The sequence below is a fragment of the Myotis brandtii genome, unplaced genomic scaffold (assembly GCF_000412655.1).
Source record: "Myotis brandtii unplaced genomic scaffold, ASM41265v1 scaffold456, whole genome shotgun sequence".
Classification (NCBI taxonomy): Eukaryota; Metazoa; Chordata; class Mammalia; order Chiroptera; family Vespertilionidae; genus Myotis; species Myotis brandtii.
The window spans coordinates 4,061,950-4,086,751 of NW_005367431.1; the positions used below are offsets into that span (position 1 = coordinate 4,061,950).

At 48.1% G+C, this 24,802-nt stretch overlaps 1 protein-coding gene across 1 annotated transcript in view; it reads right to left on the reverse strand.

Moving 5' to 3' along the window:
- Positions 1–24,802, reverse strand: part of MAN1C1 (mannosidase, alpha, class 1C, member 1) — a 138,753-nt gene that overhangs the window by 64,264 nt on the left and 49,687 nt on the right. The window contains exon 3 of the mRNA XM_005875264.2: positions 17,858–17,954. Within this exon, the coding sequence (XP_005875326.1) occupies positions 17,858–17,954 (97 nt within the window). The remainder of the gene's footprint in view (positions 1–17,857; positions 17,955–24,802) is intronic.

Here is a 24,802-nt window from a genome sequence, read left to right on the forward strand (position 1 = left end):
CCCCGCCCTCCCCACCCCTGCCTCTGCATGGAGCACTGATGGGCCAAGAGGCAGCATGATGGGAGGTCCAGAGGCCAGGTCATTGAACGGCCTGATTTCAGTGCTTCAGAAATCTCTGCCTTTGTGCGATGGCTTTCTATGTTGGCATTTCCGCTCCTTGGGTTTTAAAGAATGAGAAATCTGTGGTTGATCACATATTCAGCAACCAAGTGCACTTATTTGAAGACCTAAATTGCAGAAATAACTCGCGTGATTAGCTGAATGAATATGAGTCTGGATCATCAAGCTCAATCTATGGATAAATCAGGAAGAGAAAACTGGGCCGAGTGGAGGGCAAGCCCTCCCCATCCAGCTCTTCTGCTGGGCCAAGACATACATTCCCTGCCAAGTGGAATCCTCGGAGATGCTTTCCCTTGTAATGTCCATGTATCAGGGCTGGTCACACTCCGTGCCCCAGCTCCACAGCAGAGCTCCAAGGTCTAAGGCAGCGGGACTCTGTTGTCCTCAAAGGGCAGAGCTGCTGCTGCTGAGCCAGGCCAGTGAGGGTCATGAGAAGAGAGCCCTGGTCTCACCTCCAGGCCACAAGCCTGGCCTAGTGTTCACTGGTAAGTCCCTGCAAAACAGGTCTTACCTTCTGGCCCTGACCTTGGATTTGCCCAGTCGAGCAGTATCTCACAAGTACAACCCACAGCCGTTGTTCCGGAATCTGCCTCTCCCTCATACCCTTCTTTTCCCAGCACTTCCTGCTGAGAGTTCAGGTGCCTTGTGAATGCCCAACTCTCCCCAGAGTATCCTGCAAGGATCCCGCAGTCAGAGCCCAGTGTTTGCAAGGAGCATGTTCAGATCTTCCCAGCACAAGTGCTCCCATTGTGCAATTGTGGGCCTGAGGGGACTCTGAGAGACCAGGTCTCAGGCCAGGCAATCCCTGAGTAAAGAGCTGCTGGAGAGGGAGTAGGGGACAGGCAGCCTCACACCACACAGTGGGAGGCGAAACAGATCTAACCTTTTGTATCAGAAGCTTCTGGGTTAAAGGGCTTGGGTTCTAATCCTGACTACAATTTGCTGGCTGTGTGACCCGGCCAAGGTACATAACCTCTCTGGCCCTCAGTAGCTTCATCTGTAAAATGCAGCCATTTCTGAACAGAATCATTTGTAAGTTCTAATAGATAATATATCTAAAGCACTCAGCAGAATAGCATGTGGTAAATGCTTGGACATGCTAGCTAGTCTAAAAATTTATCCTAAGAAAACATTAGGGTAAGTATTAAGATTAGTGAACTGAATTAGGAAATTAATCTTACCGTTGGTTAGAACAGTAAAAAAAAAAAATCAAAAATAATCTAAATTTGCAGAAATAGGAATGAGAAAATATATAAAATGTATACATATATATGTGAACATATATACATATACATACACACATACATATATAATCCATCCATACAACAGAATACCACACAGCCATTAAGTCTGACAATATAGGTGTTTAGAATTTAACAGCTTGAAAAGGTAATCACAAAATACTGATAAGTAAAACAAGATAGCATTATCATATAATTCTATTGATGCAAAAATACATATTTATATCTATTCATTTTCACAGGATGTATCTAGAGAAACACATGAAACGATGGGCCACCTCTGGCTGGTGGGGTTTCAGAAGCCTTTTTTCTAGTTCTTACTTGTAATTTCTAATTTCTCCACAATGGTCATATATTACATTTAACATTTTTTTAAAGGAAAAAAAGAGATAAAGTAATTTTAAGGGTAGAAAAAGGTTTTCACACTCAGATAATTCCAACACGAATAAAGGGATTTGTTCAAACTCATCACTCTCCAACTGAGAAGAGGCATGACGAACAGCAGCCTTAGAAGAGGGAAAATCCACGTTTCAAGGTTTAGTGTCTGGGAAGAGTGGCTTCAAAATGAAAGTGTCTCCAGCATCCTTACATGTCCTTCCCCATCGCTCCGTCCCATGGGACATCAACCTTGGAAGTCAGCAACAACCCAGATATGAACCATGCCCCCCCCCCCCAGGGGAATTCAACATCAGAGGATCAGGATGACAGCAAATATCTATTTGACTCCAAAAAGAGACCTTTCCCGCTGAGATGAGGAATTTTGGAGCATAAATCAGCTCTCTGGAAAGAGAGACATTTTAACAGGCTCAGCTGGAGGTCGGGGGAAACAGAGAAGTCTAAACATCTTCGTGTCATAACTTTGTCAGCTGTGTTGAAGTTGACAAGATGCTTACCCAGCACCTCAGACAGATGCCAAATTGCAGTGGTTAAATGGGTAAGCTATAGTCACTACTGAGCTTCTTCAGCAAGCTCGTGCCCAGCGGCCTGCTTGTCTCTGCTCCCCACCCCTGGACTCAGGACAGGAGCGGCTTGGTTTATTCACCTGCCCACCTCCAGCATCTGGACTGCCGGAGCCAGCACGGGATGTAAGGGTCAGTCCGAAGAGGTGCCTGCCTTCAGGAAGCAGTTTCTACTACAGAGCTTGTTCTTCAAAGAGAGGAACACAAATCTAACATACCTCACAAAAGGAACAGCAGGACTGGAGGCAGGAAGGACCATACAGGGGATAGGGAGAGGCTGTTCTGCCACTGAGCCTCAGGAGAGACAAAGGGGCCAAAGTTGCCTACTTTCCCTCCTATTGGTCAGAGAAGGGAGCAGAGATATGCTAAAGTGGTAAGGAGCCAAGTCGGAATGGCAGGCAGGGGTCTGCAGGTGGGCTGGGCAACAGGATGAGCTCTGCCAGGGGAAGGTGGGAAGGTAGGGTCCAACAGTGCCCAAGGAGATGGGCCATTTATGATAAAAAAGCTCCTTGAGGCTTTTCTTATCAAAAGCATCCAAAATATTTTTTCTGGGTATGTAGGAAGGTGGGGCTGACACATCCACACCACCAGCCCTTCTCAGGCACATTTCAGAAACAGTGCAAAGTTACAGGGAGAATAGATTACATTATCTGTGAGGGGGCTAGCCCCTAAGTTCCAAGGGCCAGTAAGCACCCCCATTTCACAACTGTCCTGCTGCCATTTGCAAATGCTCCTGTTCACCAAACATCTGCTGAATGAAAACCCCTGGACACACCCCACCCACTTACACCATGCAGATGCTCTCCAGGCCACACAGCCTTCCTGCTGACCCGGGGGCCTGCCGCCTCCGATAAAGTGGGACCCCAACCCAGGCGGCAGACTCAGCACAGAGGGGCAGGGGATCACCCTTGCTAAAGGCACCTTGACAAATGGGGCTGTGGGAGGGGGCCTGATCACTTCAGGAGCAATGGACTTTAGACGAGGAGGGTCCTGTGGTTCCTAATGTGTTGTGCATCAGAACCACTGATGGAGATTCTGTTTTTAATACAGATCCTGGGCAAGCTCCAGATCCATTGAATCAGAATTTATGGGGTGGAACCCAGAAGTCTGTGTTTGTAAAAGCTCTGCAGGTAATTCTGATGCTTTCCCCTGGTTAAGAGCCACAGATTGGTGCAAACCACTCATTTCATAGAAAGCAAGACCATCCCAGGGAGGAGTGGGGAAAGAGTGATGTCCAAGGTCACACATGCAGTCATTGGCAGAGCAGGGATGGACACAACTCTCCTGCTTTCCTGGGCAGCTCTGACAGTATTAACAGATGATGGAGACGATGGTATTAGCAGCTCTGACTCTCCTGCTTTCCTGGGCAGCTGACTATTAACAGATGATGGAGACGATGGTATTAGCAGCTCTAATACCCGGTACTACTCTAAGCCTTTACATGTACTAACTAATTGGATTCTCACAACCACTCTATGAGGTAGGTATTGTTATTCCTTTTTTTTCCCCCTATGGGAGAAAATGATAGCACAGAGAGGTTAATTCAATTGCCCAAGATCACACAGTGAGAAAGTGGTGAAATGATGGCCAGGAAGCCTGGTGCCAAAGCCTGTGATCCTAGCTAGTTGGTGTAACTGCCTCAAATCACCAGGATCCTCTCTCAGGGGTTTTGCTTCCTCCTATCAGTGAGTTGAGCTGCAGACTCTGGGATGTTTCTGGAGAAATGATCTCTGTGGTGCTGCCCAGCTTTGTACCCTGAAGGAGGAGGCAGAGCCACAGACCTGACCCTCGGAACCTGGGGGAGCCTAGACAGTAGGTCTCGTTGGCCGTTGGCCGAGGGACCTGCTTTTGCACTTAGGTCTGGGTCTGGGTGTGATTCATGGCCCAGGAATTCAAGGCCCTGCAGACGAAGCCACGTCACAGTGGGAAGAACAGGAGAGGTGGCATTTCCCTGCCCAGTCCCCTGACATCCCCTCCGACCGTGGAGAGGGTCATGCCTTGTCGGGGGTGCTTGGGATTTTACCTTCTTGGTTTGGGGATGATAAGTAACAACTCTGGCTTTGTTTTTACAGCCTAATGCAGGGGAGAGGGACAATGGACCAAGGCTGAGCAGGGTCAGCAGAGAACGTCACAACCTCCTTTCAATCAATACACACGAAGACCCTGATCTGCCATGCACTGTTACCTCTGTGTCCCGCCAAAACACCTGGGCCTGAAGCCACACCAGTGATGCACAAGGCAGGAACCCGGACTGTGGGCTCTGGATGTAGATAAGCCTGGTTTGAACTGCCACTCTGCAGGCTCGGACAAGTTACTCCTCCTCTCAGACTCGCAGTTTCCTCGTCATAGCAACCCCTGCCTCAGAGGGGTACCGTGAGGAATAGATGAAACTCACTAAACGGTGCCTGTACTAGCAGGTGGCACCCGCGGCGACACCCTTCCCACCGGCACTAACGGAGACCAAGCACCTGAGCTGCTGGTGGCTCTATCTGCCAGCTTTAAGCACCACAAGGAGAAGGAAGGGAATCCTGCCCCTCACGTCTGAGCAGCCATAGGCTGCTAGGCGCCTCACCTGGCGAGGAAGACTGGACGCAGGAGCAGGGCTGACCTCTGACTTCTATGGACCCTACCACCATAAAAAAATACTAAAAACGATCTTTTACAATTGCATTGATAGGATGTTGAATATAATTCAGGCTGGAGTCATTATTATCTGTTCATTATTATATTCATATTTTTCTTCTGATTTTAAAAGAAATTAAAGTACTTTTGTGAAAGCTGGGCACTGTGCCTAATGGAGACGTTGGCCTGGTGCAGGGGCAGCTGGGGAGTGCCTAGCTGGGTGCCGGATGCTCAGACTCAGTCCCTCCACTCCAGGTCTGCAGCCTCTGTCTCTCCCCAAGCACCCCCCTCTCTCTCTGAGAGAAAACACTCCACCCAGCCTGACCTCCTAGGCTTGGCCTGTGCTGTTCCTCCACCTATAACATTTCATTGGTGTTTGTCAAAATCCAACCTCTCCCGTATGATGCCTCTCAAATGCCACTATCTTTGTGATTGCCCCTGCAATGACATGTGGGGAACTTCATGAAAACTTGGTAAACAGTCTCAGGAACTTGCTCAGCAACTGTCCCGAGAGACACATTCTCCCCTGCACGTGTCTTAGCCACGCGCTCTGTCTGGCAGCACAGCCAGATGTTATCTGTCTCCTCTCAATGAGCTCATTGTGTTTTGTTCATTTTTGCACCCTCTTTCCCACTCCATACCCAGCTCAGAATCTGGCACACAGTAGGTACTCAATGCAAAGTAGTGGAATTAAATTAAAACTTAAGAAATAACTTAAACGCTCCACGTCCCCACGTGCTATCAGTTACTTGTTGCAAAACAATATGCAGATGCATTTCTGGGCGATTTCTATTTCGGGAACAGCATTATTTGGGGAGCTGAGCCCTGCCTGCTGGATAAGAAGCAGGCTGACGGCCTCCGCCCGGTGGCTCCCTTCCTCCCCGTCCTAATCATTTGCTTGGCCATCGGTGGGATTAGACAACAGCAATTATCCCCACATGGTCTATTTCCAGAATTCAAAGTTATTGGGGGAGAAAATGCAATCGTGCTTTATCCAGTGATTGAAAATAAAAAAAGCAAGAGCCTTGGAGTTCCAACCGCCTTGCAGTCTTGATGAAAAGAAAAACAAACTTGAGTATTAGCCCCAAATTGTGCTGACAACACACTTCCGGGTCTCTTTGTTCTCCTCCAGGCTCTCTTCAGACATTTCCAACAATTCCCATTGAGCTCTGTGTGGCTCTCATCCGACCATTTATGCTTGGGAGAGCAGCCCTCTGTGGAGCAGGGATCCCAACTGCCTGCCAGAGAGGCCCCAAGGGGTGAGGGGAATGAAGTCCTGGCTCCCACCTCCCAGAAAGTGGTTCTAGTTTGGTCCTCACCCTGTGTGGTGCCACCGTGACTAGTGCGGCATCTCTGCCTCCATCACTGAGTTAGCTGCCCACTCGGATGCACCAGGCTCTCTTCAGCCAGGGAGAAACACACCCAAAAGTGGCCTAATCACTCCTATTTTAGGACCTAGAAGTAACATGAGAGACCGTATGCCAGACACCCACGCTGTATGTGGAGAGAGAAGCTCAGAGAGGGACATGCCTTGTCTGGGTCACAGAACAGATAGACGGCCAAGAAGCAATTAGAGGCCAGGTCTCCTGGTTCTTGGGGTCTGGGGTGGGGAGAAAGTACTGGGGAGCTACATTCCTGGGCCCTATTTATATAGCAGCAGTGCTCACAGATGGTCTCTTACCATGCTGCCCCCTGCATCCCACTAAACAGATTTTTTTTAAGGGAGCCCAAGGTGAATAATGAGAGAGTCAGAGAAAACTTCACTTTTTAAAAAAATTTTATTGATACTTAGAGGGAGAGAGAGAAACATCGATTAGCACACGCCTTACCAGGAATCGAGCCCCCAATCCGGCCATGCGCCCTGAACAGGAATCAAATCAGCAACCTTTCAGTGCATGGGATGATGCCCAACCAACTGAGCCACACCAGCCACGGCCCCACTAAACATCTTTCAGACCCCAAGGGGCCATGGTTTTGCTCAATCACCCCTCTAGGCCTGTGCACCCTTCTCTTATGCTTCTTAAAAAAAGGTTTATATCTTTTTATAAATAATTTTTATTTATTAATTTTAAAGAGAAAGAAACATCAATTTGTTGTTCCACTTACTTATGCATTTATTGGCCGATTCTTGTATGTTCCCTGACCAGGGATTGAACCTGCAACCTTGGCATATTGGGATGATGCTCTAACCAACTGAGCTAGCCAACCAGGGCCTCTTATACTTCTTCATTCATGTTTCAGGCCCTAGTGTAGAGGTCACTTCCCCAGGAAACCTTTTTGAAGCCGATCCCTCCCAGAATGAGTTAAGGAGCCCTTGCAGTAAGTTTGTATCTCATAGCATTCACACTGCCTTAACTGAAGTTACAAGTAAGTCTATGCCTTCATTTCCCCACTAGCCTGGGAGGCCCATGTGGGTGTCCATCTTGATCCCTGTTGCTTCCTCTGTGTCTAGACAGTGTCTGGCACACAGTAGGCACTGAACAATCCTTGACAGATAAAGAAATGTTCTCATGTGATCCCAGTGATAATCATGTGAGGAGGTGTCATCATCCCCATTCCACAGGAGAGAAAATCGAGGCCCGGAAAGGAAACATGACACTCACCCAGTGTCATAGGTAGAACGGGATTTGGAAAACTCAAGTCTTCTGACTCCCAGGTCTACATTTTCTCCCCTGTCTAGGCACAGTAACCAAACTAGAGAAATTCCAGTTCATGCCTTCTTGGGTCTGTGTATCTCAGCTGGGGTGGGCTGGGAAATAGAGGCCACCCTATTTCACTGGGAAGACAGTGTAGAGTGGGGGTAGTGAAGGAAGACATTGCCAACCACTCTTTCTTCAATGAAAGCAGGTGGCCTGGGAGCCCGGACTCACCACTTAGTGAAGGCAGGAAGAACAGGGACCCTCTCCAGACCAGGACTGAGCAGGCAGTGCAGGGCAGCTCAGCTCCAGGGAGCACAGGCCCAGGAAGCTGGAGCTTTGAACACGGGGTGAGGTGAAGGTTTGATTAGGAGGGAGGCAGCATTCAGCAGGAGGCTAATATTAAGCATGCTGACAACAGCAAACATTGGCAAGGATAATGGAGCAACTAAAACTCATCAGAGCTAGTGGGACTACCGATTGGTTTATTCACTTTGGAAAACTGGCAGCATTCAACTTAAGCTCAACATATTATAATACAGTATGACCCAGCAATTCAAATCCTGAGTGGATCTCCACATAAATGATTGCTTATTTCTGCCAAAACATGTGCAAAAAGTGTTTATAACTCTCAAACGCATGTGCAGCCACTTTGGAAAACAGTCTAGCAGTTCCTCAAAAGGATATACATGGTGTTACCAAGTGACCCAGCAATTCTATTCCTAGGCATATGCCCAAGAGAAAACCTATGTCCACATAAAAACTTATACATGAATATTCATAGTAGCATCTATAATAATAAAAGCATAATATGCTAATTAGACCAGACGTCCTTCCAGACATCCTTCCTTCCGGACAAAGCTGCAGCAGGCAGGGTCCGCGGCAGAGGCAGTAGAGGCCCTCCGGCCACGGCGGCAGCAGGCAGAGGCTGCAGCGGCAGCGGGCGGGGGGCCGGGGCCAAGGCCCTTGCACGATTTTCGTGTATCGGGCCTCTAGTTATATATAATAGCCAAAAAAAAGTAGATACAATCCCAATGTCCAAAACTACTGAATGGATAAATAAAACATGGTATATCCGTACAGTAGAATATTATTTGGCAATAAAGAGGAATGAAGTACTGATACTTGGCTACAATGTGAATGAACCTTGAAACATATGCTAAGTGAAAGAAGCAGTCACAAAAGGCCAGATACAATTCCTTTTATATGAAACTAGAGGCCTGATGCACGAAAATTTGTGCAAGAATAGGCCTTCCTTCCCCCGGCTGCCGGCACTGGCTTCCCTCCGGCACCCAGGACCCAGGCTGGCTTCCCTCCAGCCCTGGCTTTGTCAGGAAGGACGTCCGGTCTATTTAGCATATTACTCTTTTATTAGTATAGATTATTATTATAGATGTTCAGAATAGACAAAGCTATATAGGAATGGAAAGTATATTAGTAATGGCCGAGGGCTAATGAAAATAACCAGTCACTAAATTTTAAACAATAACAATAAAATGTTTATAGCGGCTTTACTCATAATTACCAAATACTGGAAACAAAACTGTCCAGAAAGACTAGAATGGGTAAACTTGAAAAATGAACTACAGTTTAGAATATAATTATGAGTGAAAAAAGTAAACCATAACACAGTATATACAATATGATATGAAATTTTAAAGCAGATAAAACAAATCTAAGGTGATAGAAGTCAGAGCAGTGGTGACTCTTGGGGGCTACTGACTAGGAGGGTCTGAGGGAACCTTCTGTGGTGACGGAAATGCTCTTGTCTGCGGGGTTGGTTACAGGGATGAATCTGTATGTAAAATTCATTCTGCTGTGCACTTAAGATTTCTGCATTTTATTGTTTGCAAGTTATAAGTTACATCTCAATTTTTAAAAGTAATTAAAAGGAAAAGAAAAAGATAGAGGCTCAAGTTAAAAAGCAGGGTTCAAGTCCTGGCTGTCAGACCTTTGCGAGTCCCTGTCCCTCTCAGTGCCTTTTATCCCATCATCAGACAATTGGACCAGCTGGTTTCAAAGAATCCAACTGGCACTGCCAGTCTGAGATTTTGGGAATTCACATACCTATTTGTCACTGAGTTTGCTGGGAAATCTGGCAAATGCTTGCCTCAATGCCATGCAAAGAAAAGGGGGCTGGCTGGCTGCTGTGGGCTCAGCCTTGTTTCTAAAGGAGAAAAGGTCTATGGAAAGTGGGTGGGAACACGTCGCCACCGGGGATGTCAGTTTCAATATGAATCATCTTATGTATCCCCAGCAACTTGTTCTGGGAATAGATACCCTGACTCACTGCTTCCCGACAGGAACAAGACCTGCTACTAAAATTTCAGGTTCAGGAGAACCAGCACAGCCCAAATAGCCTAGCAGAGGTGAAAAACCAACAACAAAAACCAACCTCGTAACCAACCAGGAATCACATAGAGGACAGGGAGGGCCAAGAGTATGGTCCTCTTTGTTCGAGTCCCCAAGGAGGACGCCGGCTCAGGAGGCTGCTGGCGCCAGTGCTGGGATGGGGACCCAAGACTCCTAACCTCGAGTTTTCTTTTTACAACCTGCTACTATATTTTCTAGAGAAATAAATTATGCTCTGTGCTGGTAGGAAGCCTTTTAAACAAAAAGTAAAAGAGAACATCCAAGATGCATCTTAATTAGAAACTGCTTGGGGAAAAAATCTTTGAGGCAGGAGGGTGCGGAACACCATGCCATGAGTGGTCAGCGGGACCAGAGTGTGAAAATAAGCAGGCTAATTAGGAGGTGAATGATTTGCTTTGATAATCCCCAGTGTGCTCCCATGAGACCTCCTGGTCTTCAGAAAGTGGCTGAAGATTCATGGATGTGTCATTCAAGGCCACAGGGAGACCATCCTGGGTGACAGCATTTGACCTGTGACTGCCAGTTCTGCCTGTCCTTCCCATATGGGGGGGCTCATGTTTTAATCCCGTTCCCTTCCTTGTGCTAAGGGCCCATCTGCCGGGGACCAGGTGCCTCTAATCCATTTGCTCTGCAATGTGACAGTCTCTGGCCTCCAGATGGAGCAACTAGAGCTCCAAAAACATGTGACTCCCGGGAAGGTTTTTCTGCTGCCCTTAAGACTGACCCATTCTATCCAAGGAATTGCAACATCACCACTTCCAAGGCTGATGACAGCTCTTTCTCCAAACAAACTCAAGGCCTGGGTCAGGAATGTGCGCCACGGCCTGGCAGTGATTTCCCAAGGACTATGGACACTCAGTATTTTGTTTTTCTTCTTCAGAAAAGAAAAAGAACTCATGAAACAAAACTCATAAAAAGAGGTTGCAGTATTTTCAGCCAGATGCATCAAAGTACTCTGTTACCCAATAAAAGGGGAGAAGAGAAGGAAATTAGGAAGGATATGTGTGTGTGTGCAGAGAAAAAAAAACACACAAACTCATGTTCTGTGAGGATTTACTATGTGCTAGAAAGTGTTCTGGGGCTACCTAACGCTGCCCCCTGCCCTTTTTACAGGTGAGTAAACTGAGGTTCAGAGAACTTGGTGACTTGCCCAATTTCATTCAGCTGGTAAATGCTGGGGATTTGAACCTGGGCGTATATCCAAAGTCAAAACTGCTGCCTCCCGGAAACAAAGTCAGAGATCCATGGAAACAACATGGAGATTTGAGGAAAATTGGGGAAGCAGGTGGTTTTCACAAACTGGCAAAGTGTGCAGTTCCCCAGGCAGCCACACTGGTAGAGAAACTGTCACCCACAAAAAGACCCAGTGAGACTGGCGTGTACGTGTAGCAGACTGCGAACAGTTTGCAGAAGGCACTACTGAGTCACACGCCAAAAAGCAATTGTAAAAATGACATCCTGGGGCCTGGATTTATTCCCTCTTCAACATCATATTTGCTCCGTTTACAAGGCAAAGATGATTTTTCTCTCTGCCAAGGCCAAGCATTCCCAGCCCGTGATCTGAAAATCATGCTCTGTTCATTTTGCCTCTTAACTCACCCAGGGCCATAAATCATCCCTCGAAATAGGGATTTGGTTGGCAGTTCTATCAGGGATTCACAGGACAGAGGCAGAATCCAATTTGGGGCTCTCACAGTCATCCTAGGCCAGCTCGAGAGGGGGCGTTGCTTTTGGCCACGCAAGCACCTCCGTCCTCCACAGAGAAGATGCCTGAGATCACATCTGCTGACCGGGCAGGAAGGCTGCTCTTACAGGGTCAGTTTGCTGATTCTAACTGCACTTTGTGACAGAGGAAGAGGTCAAGGCAGTGAAGAGAATGAGAGGAAGAGAGAGCAAAGCAGGGCCCAGCCCTTCCCCAGCCAAACCCAGGACGTAGGGCAGGCAGAGACCACAAGAGGCAATTCTTTCATTGTACAAAACTTACCAAGAGCCTCTTATGATCCTTTCCTTGGAATATAATTATTCTCACAATTATTTTATAATAAATATAACAATGGCAGCAGCTTACAGCTAGTGAGTGTAAATGGGCAGGTGTTTACAAACATCCGAGTTATCTAATCCTCACAATTGTTAGGTGAAATAGGTATTATCCTCACTGTACAGATGGAGAAACTGAGGTGCAGAGAAGTTAAGAAACTTGCCCAGGCCACATTACTAGTAAGTGGCAGAGCCAGAATTCAAACGCAGGCTTGTCTGGTTCCTGAATCCATGCACCTCTCAGCTTTCAGTGAGGTGTTTTTAGGTAATTGGACAGGGTTAAAATATTTTCCTGTGCTGGAAGAAAGGAGGGAAACCTGAATCTTTTTTCCAAGCCCTGACCACTCAGTTGAAGTCCAATAAATACTGATGCCTACAGATGGGTGGCTGCAGAACCTGGCCATGAAGTACACATCTTCCCCGGCTCCCAGGAGGGCAGAGGAGTAAAGATGCAATACCACCCACCCTGAGGCCATCCCTCTGCCCAGTTCCCTTCTCCATGGCCACTGTATGTGATCGCTGGGGGGCAGGGCAGCATGGTGGCTGATGAATTGGGTTTTGGAATCCAACAGACCTATGATCAAGTCCCTGCTTGATAACTGTGTGACCAAGCAAGTCCCAAAAGTCACCAAGTCTCAGTTTCCTCATCTGTGAAATGAGGATAAGATAGGTAAGGGCTGTGAGGAGAATACAAGAGAGTGTAGCAACAATGCCTGATGTGACCCATGTACAGGGAGCGGTAGCATCGTGGCCCCCAAATCATACACTTCCCCACAGCTTGCTCCTGCTAACGTTTTGAGAATGTCTAGTTCCTGGTGGTGACTTGGCCATGACCACAGGCCCATGTTTCAACAATCTGGCCTTGGACATTTCACCAATCTCAGAGTGGGTGGTGCCAGCCCTAGAATTAATATGCTGTGCCACCCTTCCCTTCTCTGAGCTTGATTACCCCAACTCTAAGATGAGGGAGTCAGACTTGCCTTGCAGGGCCTCTCGGTGGCCACCTCCTAGCACTCTGTGCCCTGGGAAGATTTCCCCACTGCCAAGCAGGATGAAATTCTCACAGATTGCTCTGGCTTCTTGGGAGCATGAATGCTCATTAAGTGCTTCAAGACTGGCAGCTGGCACCCAGTGTGAGGTGTCACTAACTCCTCACCCAGAAACCCTAATGCTAGCAGGAGGCCAATTTATCTCACGGCCTTGAACCCTAATCTTCCTTTGCCTCTCTCCTGTTAAAAATGAAATTGTAAGCTGCTTAAATGAAGGGGTGAGAGGTACAATGCCTACCAGTGGGCTGCCCATACACAATCTCTGCCATGGACGCTCAAGAGCTGGGAGAACGGAAAGAGGGATCAGGCTGGCAAAATCCTGGAGTCCTCATGTGGTCCCTGGGTCCAGAGGGCTTGGGCACACCTTGGTCAAAGCAGGAGAAGCACACTGTCCCAAGGGCCTTATATCCTCCTCAGAGCAGCTGCATTTGAAGAATGCTGCTGCCTATGTGCCAGGCATGAATATGAGCACTTCTCATGTATTTACTCATTTTGTTCTTAAAACAATCTTGTGAGTAGGTACTGTTGTCCCCGCTTTATAGCTGGGATGCCAAGGCCCAGAAAGGTTAAGCAACTTGCCCAAGATCACACAGCTAGTAAGTGGCACAAGAGCATGCAAATCCAAGCTGCCTGGCCCCAACAGTCCATGCTCTTCACTTAGCTTATTTGAAATTCCCCCACATCCTAGCAGCAGCCCCTTCCTATAGGTGAGGAAGGTGGGCCTCTGCTGCTTATGGCTGGTGCTTCTCAGAGGCCACTCAGCTGCTAAATGGCAACTCAGAGCTTCCACTCAGGCCCACTGGGTCCTCAGTCCATGCTATTTCCACCTCCTCCACCCCCTCTGGACACTTACTGTCCCATCTGGCCACCTCTCAGAGGAAAGGGAAAGGGGCCAGAGTCCAGGTGAGCAGCATGCTGTGTCCTCTTTGCTCACAGCCTCTGGAGTCTTGGGAACATTTCCTGACAGGGCCTGCTCAGCAGGAGGCTGGTAAAAAGGAAGCCGTTTTGACACTGAATTGCTTAGGACACAAGAACTGGCTTGAGAGACACCTTACCTAGTGGTCTTGTCACAAAGTAAGAACATATTCAGGGAGGGGCACATGATCGGTTGGGAGGGGGATTCAATTTGGTGCAATGCCACACAGGAAGGCCAGGCTGCCATCTGATGTCTTCGCTGCAGCTCCTGTAAATCCTGCAAAGCCAGGCACTGGTGTGAACTCATTACCCTTTCCCGTATGCAGCCCTCCTGGCCCCGCAGGCCTGGAGAGGAGGCTGCAAGAGCCCGTGTCCAAACAGCACCAGGGGCAGCCCAGGGTCCCCTGCACATCGACTCAGCCAGGTGGGCAGGGCGGGCACTGCTGCCAGCTGATTACTCCCCAGAGGGCCCAGTTTATTGGAGGTCACTGATGACGGCCGCAGCCAGGGTCCAGGAAAGCTGTTGCCCAGCCTCCCCCGTGAGTCCAGAAAAAGAAGTGGGGTAAGACAAGCGTGTCATTCAGGCCAGTCCATCTCCTTTTATCTTTGGGAATCACCTGGCTTCAAAGCCCCACATGGGTCTACCCCAAACTTGCCTCCCCCAGGCTCCTAGATTGCCCCTAAGCCCTCTTCTCTGCATCACAAGACCCATTTGTGGTAACAGTAATCATAACCCTACTGGTTAAGCAGGTGCTGTGTGTCAGGCAGGCCTGGGCTGGGGGTTGATGTCTTTATTAGCTCTACTTTACAGAAAAACTCAGGCTCAGACAGAAATGGCTTGCCCAAGGTCACACACCAGGAAGTTGTGAAGTCTGAATTTGAACCCTGGTCTGTTGGGTTTGAGGCACAGAATCTATTAGTAAAGCCAGTGAAGGACTGCTCACGTGCTCACCTGTGATCACCTCAGAGGGACAACCTCTCTCTGAGAGCACCTGGACAGACCCCAGGGACCCGGGGAGGGTTGCCAGTGTATGTCTTGGCAGAACTGATGGAGTTTCTGCTGTGCCATTTACCCCATATCCCTAGTGATCAGCATCGGGCAAGGCACCCAATAAGCATCTGTTGAGTGAAAAAGTGAGTAAATCAAGACCAGCTCTCCCGGCTGGTGCCTGGGTCTTTACACCTCCTTTCCTAAGAGCCGGACCCACTGTGGCTCGTTTTCTGACTGCAGAAGGAAGGCTCTGCTCACTGCCAGGACTGCTGTAGGCACTGGGTATTGGGGCACCCAGGGCTCTGCCAAAGCCACACTTGGGAGACAGATAACCCATGGGACCTCAGAACCCTCTATGGCAGTGGTTCTCAACCTGTGGGTCGCGACCCCTTTGGCGGTCGAACGACCCTTTCACAGGGGTCGCCTAAGACCATCCTGCATATCAGATATTTCCATTACGATTCATAACAGTAGCAACATTACAGTTATGAAGTAGCAACGAAAATAATTTTATGGTTGACAGGGGTCGAAGACCATCCTGCATATCAGATATTTCCATTACGATTCATAACAGTAGCAACATTACAGTTATGAAGTAGCAACGAAAATAATTTTATGGTTGGGTCACAACATGAGGAACTGTATTTAAAGGGCCAGAAGGTTGAGAACCACTACTCTATGGGCTCACATGGGCAACTGCCAAACACATTTCTTGCAACGGAAATTGTAAATCACTTATAAATACTTGCAGGTTCAGGCCCACTTTCATAGCAGCCCCAGTGTGAAGGATGAGCGAACAGGGGCCCAGAGAGGTTAAGTGACCTGAATTTAGTCACACAGATAGTTCAAGGCAGAGTGAGGACTTGTACTCAGGTCTTCTGACTCAAGGTCCAGTGTCTTTCCACCATTCCAGGCTCCCACTCTCCACCATGCTCACTGATTGGAAAGGGGCAGGAGGGCTGAGGTTTACATCTGGGGCCTTGAGGAATTTTGCAAAATGGGACTTGGTTTAGCCTAATCCCTCCCAGAGTGCTCCCCATGGCACTCCCTCTACTCCGGTTGACAGTCTGGTTAATAGCTACACCCATGCTGTGCAGGGTCAGAAATCAACAGCCTTGCCCCAACCTCCACCAATTCCCTGACTATCTGCAGACGGTTAGGAAGAAAGAGAGAAGAAGCCTCCTGGATCACATCCCTGACTTACACTAGAAGCCAAAGCTCCAACAGCCGAGACCCACACCAGCCATCTTTCCCAGTGTGGATGTGGGCTGTGGGGAAAGTCTGTGTTCTAGGCAGGCAAGGCAGCTGTGCACCTAACCTGGAATCCACACATTGCCTATTTGAGGGTAAAGGAACATCTGTCATCCTCCCCTCTCACTCAGGAGTCTTCTCTAGGCATTTATCCTAAGACAACATTTTATGCACAAAGATGATAATTGCTGCATTATTTTTAAGAGCGAAAAATTGGAAACAACCTTTGTCCAACATTAGTGGATGGTTAAATGAATTATGGCACATCCCGGCAATAATTGCAACCACTAAAAGCATCCTTTATGAAAAAATTTAAATGAGTTAGGGAAACACTTATGATATAACATTAAGTCAAGAAAGCAAAAAGGACATAAAATTGTATATAGAAGGGGAGAAAAGCACACAGAAGACAAGATTGGACGGATATGAGCCAAGATGTCAATAGAGGCTGCATCTATGCCTGCTTTACATTTTTTTGATACATTCTCAATTCCCTACAGTCCTATAATAATTGGGGAGTGGGGGAGCTACTCAAATACACCCCCCCTCCTCACAAGGGGAGTGAATTGTCTGAACAGCCAAAACAGTTGTGAAGCTGGATGGTTAAGCAGTGGTTCTCAACCTTCTGGCCCTTTAAATACAGTTCCTCATGTTGTGACCCAACCATAAAATTATTTTTGTTGCTACTTCATAACTGTAATGTTGCTACTGTTATGAATCGTAATGTGAATATCTGATATGCAGGATGGTCTTAGGCGACCCCCATGAAAGGGTCGTTCAACCGCCAAAGGGGCCGCGACCCACAGGTTGAGAACCACTGGGAGGAAGGCAGGGAGGTCCCTTTTCCCACAACACCAGTCCTTCTGCCAGGGCCATACACTGGGGGGCTGCCCCTTGTAAACCTGCTTTTGAGATTTTCCTGGGACTTGTGATCTGATTTGGTTCGTTGGGTCTCGATTTCAGGAGCCTATGTCTCTAAGGGGTGAGGAATACAGGTACTGAATTTTTCCGTCTCCAGCCCCAGCTAGCTCCTGCCTCTCAGGGAGAAGGGAGTCAGGCTGCCTCCAGCATCTTTTCACATAAGAGACCTGCGTAGAGGGGAGCTGGCAACTTGGACGGGTGTTAAATTTGAAACCCAAGGCCCTGCCCACAATAAGGCACCTTGCAGTCTCTTTGGCTGAGGGAGGCTTTTGAGGTGCTGGGTTAGGAGAATCGCAGGTCAAAGACCAGCCACCGACACACAGCAGTACCTGTGCTACTCCCTCACACTTTCACCGAGTCAGAGAGCGAGAGACACCCCCCTGGACCCTAAAGGCAGCGTATGCGGCCATCTCATTGGAAATGTGTTCAGTTTCTCTGTGAAAACACCCAATGTCGTTTTACAGCTATCCTTGGAAGGGTGGGTTAAACGAGTCTCCATCACTCACGGCCCCCACTTACATTTCCAAGTTTGTTTGATCTAAGAAATAAGTGATCAGGGCATACAAAGAAGTGTGCGAGGAGAGTAAGGGTTGCCCCAGATCTAGAAGGCTCAGAAACCTGAACAGTCCAGAAGGAACCCAGACTTGGAGAAATAGGGACACAGCTCAGGAGGTAAAAAACAACAACAATAAGTTCAGCTCAGCCACCAGGGGGGCAGTGGGCCTCCCCGAAGGCCACTCACCGAACATGTTGCCCTGGTAGCCGTCCTTTGTGAGGGGCTGGAGCTCGTTTTTCCCCATCGCGTAACGCTTGTAGCTCTGCCAGGCGAACTGCATCATCTATAAGAAAAGGTGGGCAACATGAGCATGGCGCCTCCCAGGAGTGCGGACTGGCCTCCCAGCTTTGCCCTTTGCAACAGGGTTTGAAATCACATTCAAAAAATAATCTTCCAAATTGAGGAAAATGACTTCCTCTTGCTATAATTTTATTCTTAGTGACAGCTGCCCACAGGCCATTGTCCTTGGACAACCCCACGTGTCCAGAACCGAGGCATAGATTTCCTAGAGAAGACAGCCGGAGCCAAAGCAGCGGCCCGCCTCGTCCAGGAAGGCGCCTCTGCTTTGCTCTGGCCTCAAGCGATCCTCTGAAGGAAGGAAACAACTCACTGAATGATGCCTGTTATAATCAAATAGAATAATCCCCGAGCGAAGGATAGCGAAATCCATTTTGTAGAAAAGGAGACAGGTCATACATGAGGCGACTTGCCCAACGTTACACAGTGAATCAGTGCTGGGAATTGAACTCATGCCTCTGGCTCCAAAGCATTAAGACTGTCCCCAAAGCCTTGGTGCTGTCCCTACATGAGTCTCTTCGAACTCCTCCAACACTTGGCTGGACCTACCCTGGCTGTCCCAGGCTCCCTGGTACCCCAGCTGGTCACTGTTATTGGTTGTTTTCCTGGCTCTGAACTATAAACTCCTTGAAGTCAGGAACTACATGGACCTTGCCTCAGTTTCTCCCACAGCACCCAGCACAGGGCTTGGCACACGTAGGCAGCCATGAGTATCTGTCAACGTTGTCACCGAGTGTGTGAGTTGTTACTACATGAAGGCAACTATGTCAGCTCCTTGGGAGCGTTACACTGGAACTTGGTCCCCTGGCTGCATTTGGCACTGAGCTGGAGGAATGCAAGGTGACAGTGGGCCCAGCCCACTTCCCCAGGGTCTCCTTTATTTGCTTCTATGGTGCCACCTTTTTGCCTTTGCATGGCAGCTGCAGAGCAGGAGAGCAGAGCAGAGCTCTGGGGTGACTGTGGGACCGAGGAGGGAACCAGGGCAGGGAGCTAAGGGACAGATGGGTGGGGAGCAGCTTGGTATAGTGCGAAGAATTCTATCTCTGTCACTATCTCTTTGACTTTGGCCAGTGACTAAACATCTCTGAGCCTCAGTTGCTTCATCTTTGAATTGGGAATAACAGGCCTGCTTTACCACAATCCTGAAAGGTTTAAATGAAATGCCAGTGATCAACAAACACTGGTTGGTCAGCCTTTAACATACCCATCTGGTTCTCCTAGCCTCTTCTGTCCACCCCTCCTTCCATCCATCCTATAGGTCCTCAAACTTCAGTGCCCACCAGAATCACCTGGAGGGCTTGTAAAAAGGGCCTCATTCCTGAGTTTCTGGTTCAGCAGCCTGGGGTGGGCCCAAGAGTTTGTTTTTCTGACAAGTTCCCATGTGACGCTGCTGGTCCATGGGCCACACTTGAGAACCACTGATCTATCATATGTGTTTATTTTTTGTCACCTCACTTCCAGGCTTTCTTTTGTTTTCCTTCTATCTCTGGCCTCCCTTCCTGCCTCGGCCCCCTCCTTCTGGACATTTCCACCTGCATCCTCTATGTTCTGCAGCTCCATCTCTTCTAGGCACATCAGGGCAGTAACTTCTGCTGTGCTTGCTGCACAGACCAGGAGGGCAGACGTGACACATCTACGACCTGTGCTCTCTATCAAATGGCAGAATAACCTAGTACCTCTCCATCTCACTGTTGATGAAACTGAGGCCCATAAACAGAAAACGCTCAGGGCGGCACAGCCAGCAGGGCTGGAATCCAGCTCTTTCAACTCCTGGGCCACCGGACCCGACCCCCCTTCCCCCAACCCGTGCCTGGCCCCACGTGACACACATGTAAATGTCATGATAATGCATGCCAAGCACTTTGCATGGGCTTTGGTCCTGGTTCCATTCCTCTGTTATTTTCTATTTATCTTGAATTGCCAATAACAGAAACTAATTGCTGGGTATGAGCGCTTGAGAAAGTCTGGTCTCCTCCCTCAGTCTCTCTTATGCGGAGCCCCTTGAGTAAGTCAGTGTGAGGGGAGGGAAGGGAGGTGGTGGGTGGAAGAGCAGCAGGAGGGTGTTAAACATAAATGACAGCAGGAAAAAAGGAGCAGAGGTCTGGAGGGGGAAAGACAGTACCCTATCCTCAATATCCCCTCTGCTTAAGGGAGGGAGAGAGATGTGGGTGTACAGGAGTAATTAAGAAAATCACGGGTATCTACATATTCTCAAAGAAGCTGTCACTGCAGGGATGCCGAGATGTTTGGAACGTGGGCCGTTCTCATAGCATCCACGTCAATGAAGGGGAATGATGGCACCAGTGATCACATGCCACTGGGGACTGGATTCAGAAGGCCATCAGAGTTTCTCTCAATCGCATGCGCGTGCGCACACACACAGAGTACACACAGACCCGCAAACCTTGGGTCTTCTACTTTGAGTCATGAGTGGCTCAGCCCAGGCACTGGGTGAGCAGGGAACAGGAAAGACCCCCAGCCAGGAAGTCCTAATTTCTCTTTCTCACGCACCCAAAGCAGCACTCACCAGATGTCCTGTCTGTGCTTGGCCGCAGTTTGGACTGCAGCTATGTGGGGAGTGCTCTTCCGACTCCCACCCTCTACTTCCCTGCCAACTGCTTGTCTTCCTTCAGACCCCAGCTGAAAGGGCACTTCTGCAGAAAGACCGCCTCCCCAGCCAAGCCCAAGTCAGGACCTACTCCTACCCCACATTCCTGATAACCCAGTCCCTTAGCAGCCTGCAGCCAAGCTTTTATGCTTGCAACTATTCGGTCAGTCCCCTTACCCTTATTCATTGCCACAAGCCCTGCAACTCACTCAGAGACATCACAGGTATATGACTGCTGTTCATTAAATATTTGCTTAATGAATATAATAACACATAAGAAAATTGGCTCTGGAGCTTAATATATGGCTGGGAGACTCAAGGTGAACCATACATGGCACCGGATAAGTAACAGGTCAGAGGGAAGGGTCTTATGAGCAACAGAGGTGCTCAGAAAAGAGTAAGCCTGTATCTCAAGGGAGCTTTGTGGGTACCCAAGTGTCCTGATGGCCAAGTAGGACTGTGAGGGGCACAAGAAGAGGACGGCACATAGAAAAGCTTATCTTTTTTATCTGGATAGTTCGGGGGCTTGACAGGATAGGTATTGCTCTCATTCAGAAATAACCATGCAATGGCTAAATAAAGTATGAGATGTAAAGTATTAAACAGATATTAAAACTTATGTTTCCAGTTCTGGCCGGTGTGGCTCAGTTGGTTGGAGCGTCATCCCACGCACCAAAAGGCGGTGGGTTCGATTTCCAGTCAGGGCACAGTCCCAGGTTGTGGGTTCGATCCTTGGTTGAGGTGCGTACGGGAGGCAACCGATTGATGTTTCTCTCTCTCTCTCTCTCTCTCTCTCTCAGATCAATTTAAAAAATGATGTTTCCAAATGTTAGGGATGTAAAAAATGCTCACTATATATGAAGTGGAAAAGCAGGATACTAAACTATATAGTATGAAACTCACTGGCCTATGTATAAGTTTATTAAATTAAAAAAAAAAAGACTGGAAGGAAATATAACGAAAATGCTGACAGTGGTTATGTTTGTCAGAGTTATTTTTTCCTTCTTACTGACCTAGGTTTTCTATGGTTAATATCTAGAAATGTTTATAATGTGAAAACTAAAGGTTGTTAAAGTGAAAAACATAGGAATAAATGATAAGGTGCTACTCCTAAATCAGAAGGGAGTGCTTGGTGGCTGGCCATGGGGTGGATGGGATGGAACCGGGTTTTGATGAGAGAGAAAGCCCACCAGCAAGGGAAACAACGTACGTAGAAGCAAGAACCAGAATCTCAGAGTCAAAGAGAACGAGAGTGCCAGAGACATCATCTAGTCCCAGAGCCACACTGGACAGGACCGTGTGAGACCCGTGCCGGGGAAGTGACTGGTCACGGCCAGGACACAGACGTCACTAGCACAGTGCTGATTGTGTCTCCAAACCACGGGCCAGGACACAGACGTCACTAGCACAGTGCTGGTTGTGTCTCCAAACCACGGGCCAGGACAGTGAAGCAACAGACTGGGCCCAGGGCGGCCTGAGCTGTGGCGCGAAATTCGGGACAGAATCAAGAATATGACTGTAAGAATCAAGAGACATGAGACCAAATACCAAGAGAAAGTATACCTCTGCTCCCACTGGGTTCTAGAACTACACAACAGGCAGTTATCATTTGTGTATGCGCATGTCTGTGCTAGAGACAGAAGACAGCTCTAGATGGTCTCTGGAAGCCCCTCCCTTCCATCAGTCTGTGATTTATGGATTCACAGAACACCTAACAATAGCCTGCAAAGCCTTCCCTTCACCGAGTCCTGCGAAGGCAGCAAACAAAGCTCCAATGATAGGGAGACAGGCAGAGCAATCGGAGCTGAGTCCTAAGACATCTTGTCAGTTCTTTCTCAAATGAAAGCTCTTCTTGTCCACCGGAACAAATTACAATGACATGAAATCTTAAAGTGAAAAATAGTTTACTAGTGTGAGGCAGACATTATTATTTTATTTAAGATGCTCTTTCTACCTGTCTTGGAACTCTAGGATTCTCTCCTGCAGAAAAGTGACTAGAATTCAGTGTGTCGCCCAGGCACAGAAGCCCACCCCAGCCAGGGAGCCTCAGAACAATGGAACCAAGAGAGAAAGGTTGCATTTGAGGAGGGAGGCAATGGGAATACTGGCAGACCACCTCCAGAGGGGAAAACTAATAGAAAGTTTGCATTGGAAAGTTCTCTGAAGGCACCTGGGGAGGAAGGAGGTGAGCATGGAAACAGTGACATATTCTCCTTTTATTGCCTGCTCTTTTTGTTGTTGTTAATCCTCATCTGAGGATATTTTTCCATTGATTTTTAAAGAGAGTGGAAGGGAGGGGGAGAGAGAGAGAAACATCGATGTGAGAGTTTCACATCGATTGGTTGACCTTCCGACAACCAACATATATGCCCTTGACCGGAACTGAACCCGGGACCCTTCATTCTACAGGCCGACGCTCTATCCACTGAGCCAAACCAGATAGGGCTATGCTCCTCTTTTTAAAATAAAACAAACACACAGACAGGATCAAGTCTGGCCCAGAACCACACTTGCAACAACTGGAGGCTGCCAAGAAGGGAAATGGATTTCCCCAGTCATTAAAGATGTGCTCACACCTTATTTACATCTCCCAGCAGAGACACCTGGCCTGTTAGCAGGGGCAGAATGGGAAAGGATTTGGTCTCTAATAATCCTGGGATCTAATGACCACACAGATAGAGAGATCAGAATAACGAGTTGATATTTTTCCTTCACTTTTAGCACAGTCCAGGGAAATAGCAGACAGCTTGGTACCTGAACATCATCTGTTATATTTCTCAATTCACCCCCATCTATGGGTGCTCCACAAAATGATCTTATTCATGCCTGCTGATGAGACATAACCCCCGATCTATAATTCAGAAGCTGGATGCAGATGGACTTTGATTATATGCTGAGAGTGGGGGGAGGAGTTAGAACCCTCTCACTTTCGGGTTTCAATGAATTATTGAAAGGCATATGTAGGGCCCTAACTGGTTTGGCTCAGTGGATAGAGCATCGGCCTGTGGACTGAAGAGTCCCAGGTTCAATTCCCTGTCAGGGCACATGCCGGGGTTGTGGGCTCGATCCCCAGTGGGGGGCATGCAGGAGGCAACTGATTGATGATTCTCTCTCATCATTGATGTTTCTATCTCTCTCCCTCTCCCTTCCTCTCTGAAATCAATAAAAGTATATTAAAAAGAAAGAAAAAAAGGCACATATAGAAAAATGAAAATGTGATATGACTCCCTACCTATCTGAGGTCCACACAGGTCTCCCACATCCTGCCTATGGAGATTCAGATTTGATCCGTCTCAGAAATCTTACCCCATCTCTAGCTGTTCTGAGGCACCATGGTTGCAAGTGTGGGCCCTGGAGGCAGACAGACCTTTGCCGCTCAAAGTGTGGTCTGGGGGCCAGCAGATGGGCACACCCAGGGAGCATATTAGAAATGCAGCATCCTGAGCCTCACCTGAGACCTGCTGAATCAGAGCCAGCATTTTAACAAGATCCCCAGGTGATCCAAATGCACATCAAAGTTAGACACTGCTGCCCTAGCCGGTTTTCTCAGTGGTTAGAGCACCGGCCCTCAGACTGAAGGGTCGAAGGTTCAATTCTGGTCCAGGACATGTACCTCAGTTGCAGGCTCCGTCCCCGGCCCCGTCGGGGCGCTTGCGGGAGGCAACCAATTGATGTGCCTCGCTCACATTGATGTTTCTCTCTCTGTCTCTCCCTTCCACTCTCTCTCTAAAAAAATAAAATAAAATAAAATAAAATCAATGGAAAAATATCCTCTGGTGAGGATTAATAAGAAAATAAAGTTAGACACTGCTGTAGGGCTCTGCCACCTATTGGCTATGTGGCCTGAATGAGTGACCTAACCCCTCTGAGACTCAGTTTCCTCATCTGTAAACGGAGGATAGGAACATTTAATCCTTACAATAGCCCTGAGAGTAAATAAGATAACATATGTGAAATGTTTAGCACAGCAGCTGGTACATAATAAGTGCTCAATAAAAAGCAGCCATAAGATGATTGCTAGATAATTTACCTACTAAGTATCTTTCCATCCATTTCTCTCTGCACTCTAACCCAAGCCCCTGGCATTTCTCCATGGGACTCCTGCAGCAGCCTGTAACTGGTTTGGAGGAGTCCTTTCTGGCCTCCTACACATTCCTCCACACTGTAGCCGGGAGATTATTTGAAATGCAAATTTATTCATATCTCCACCCCCCCCCCCCCCCCCC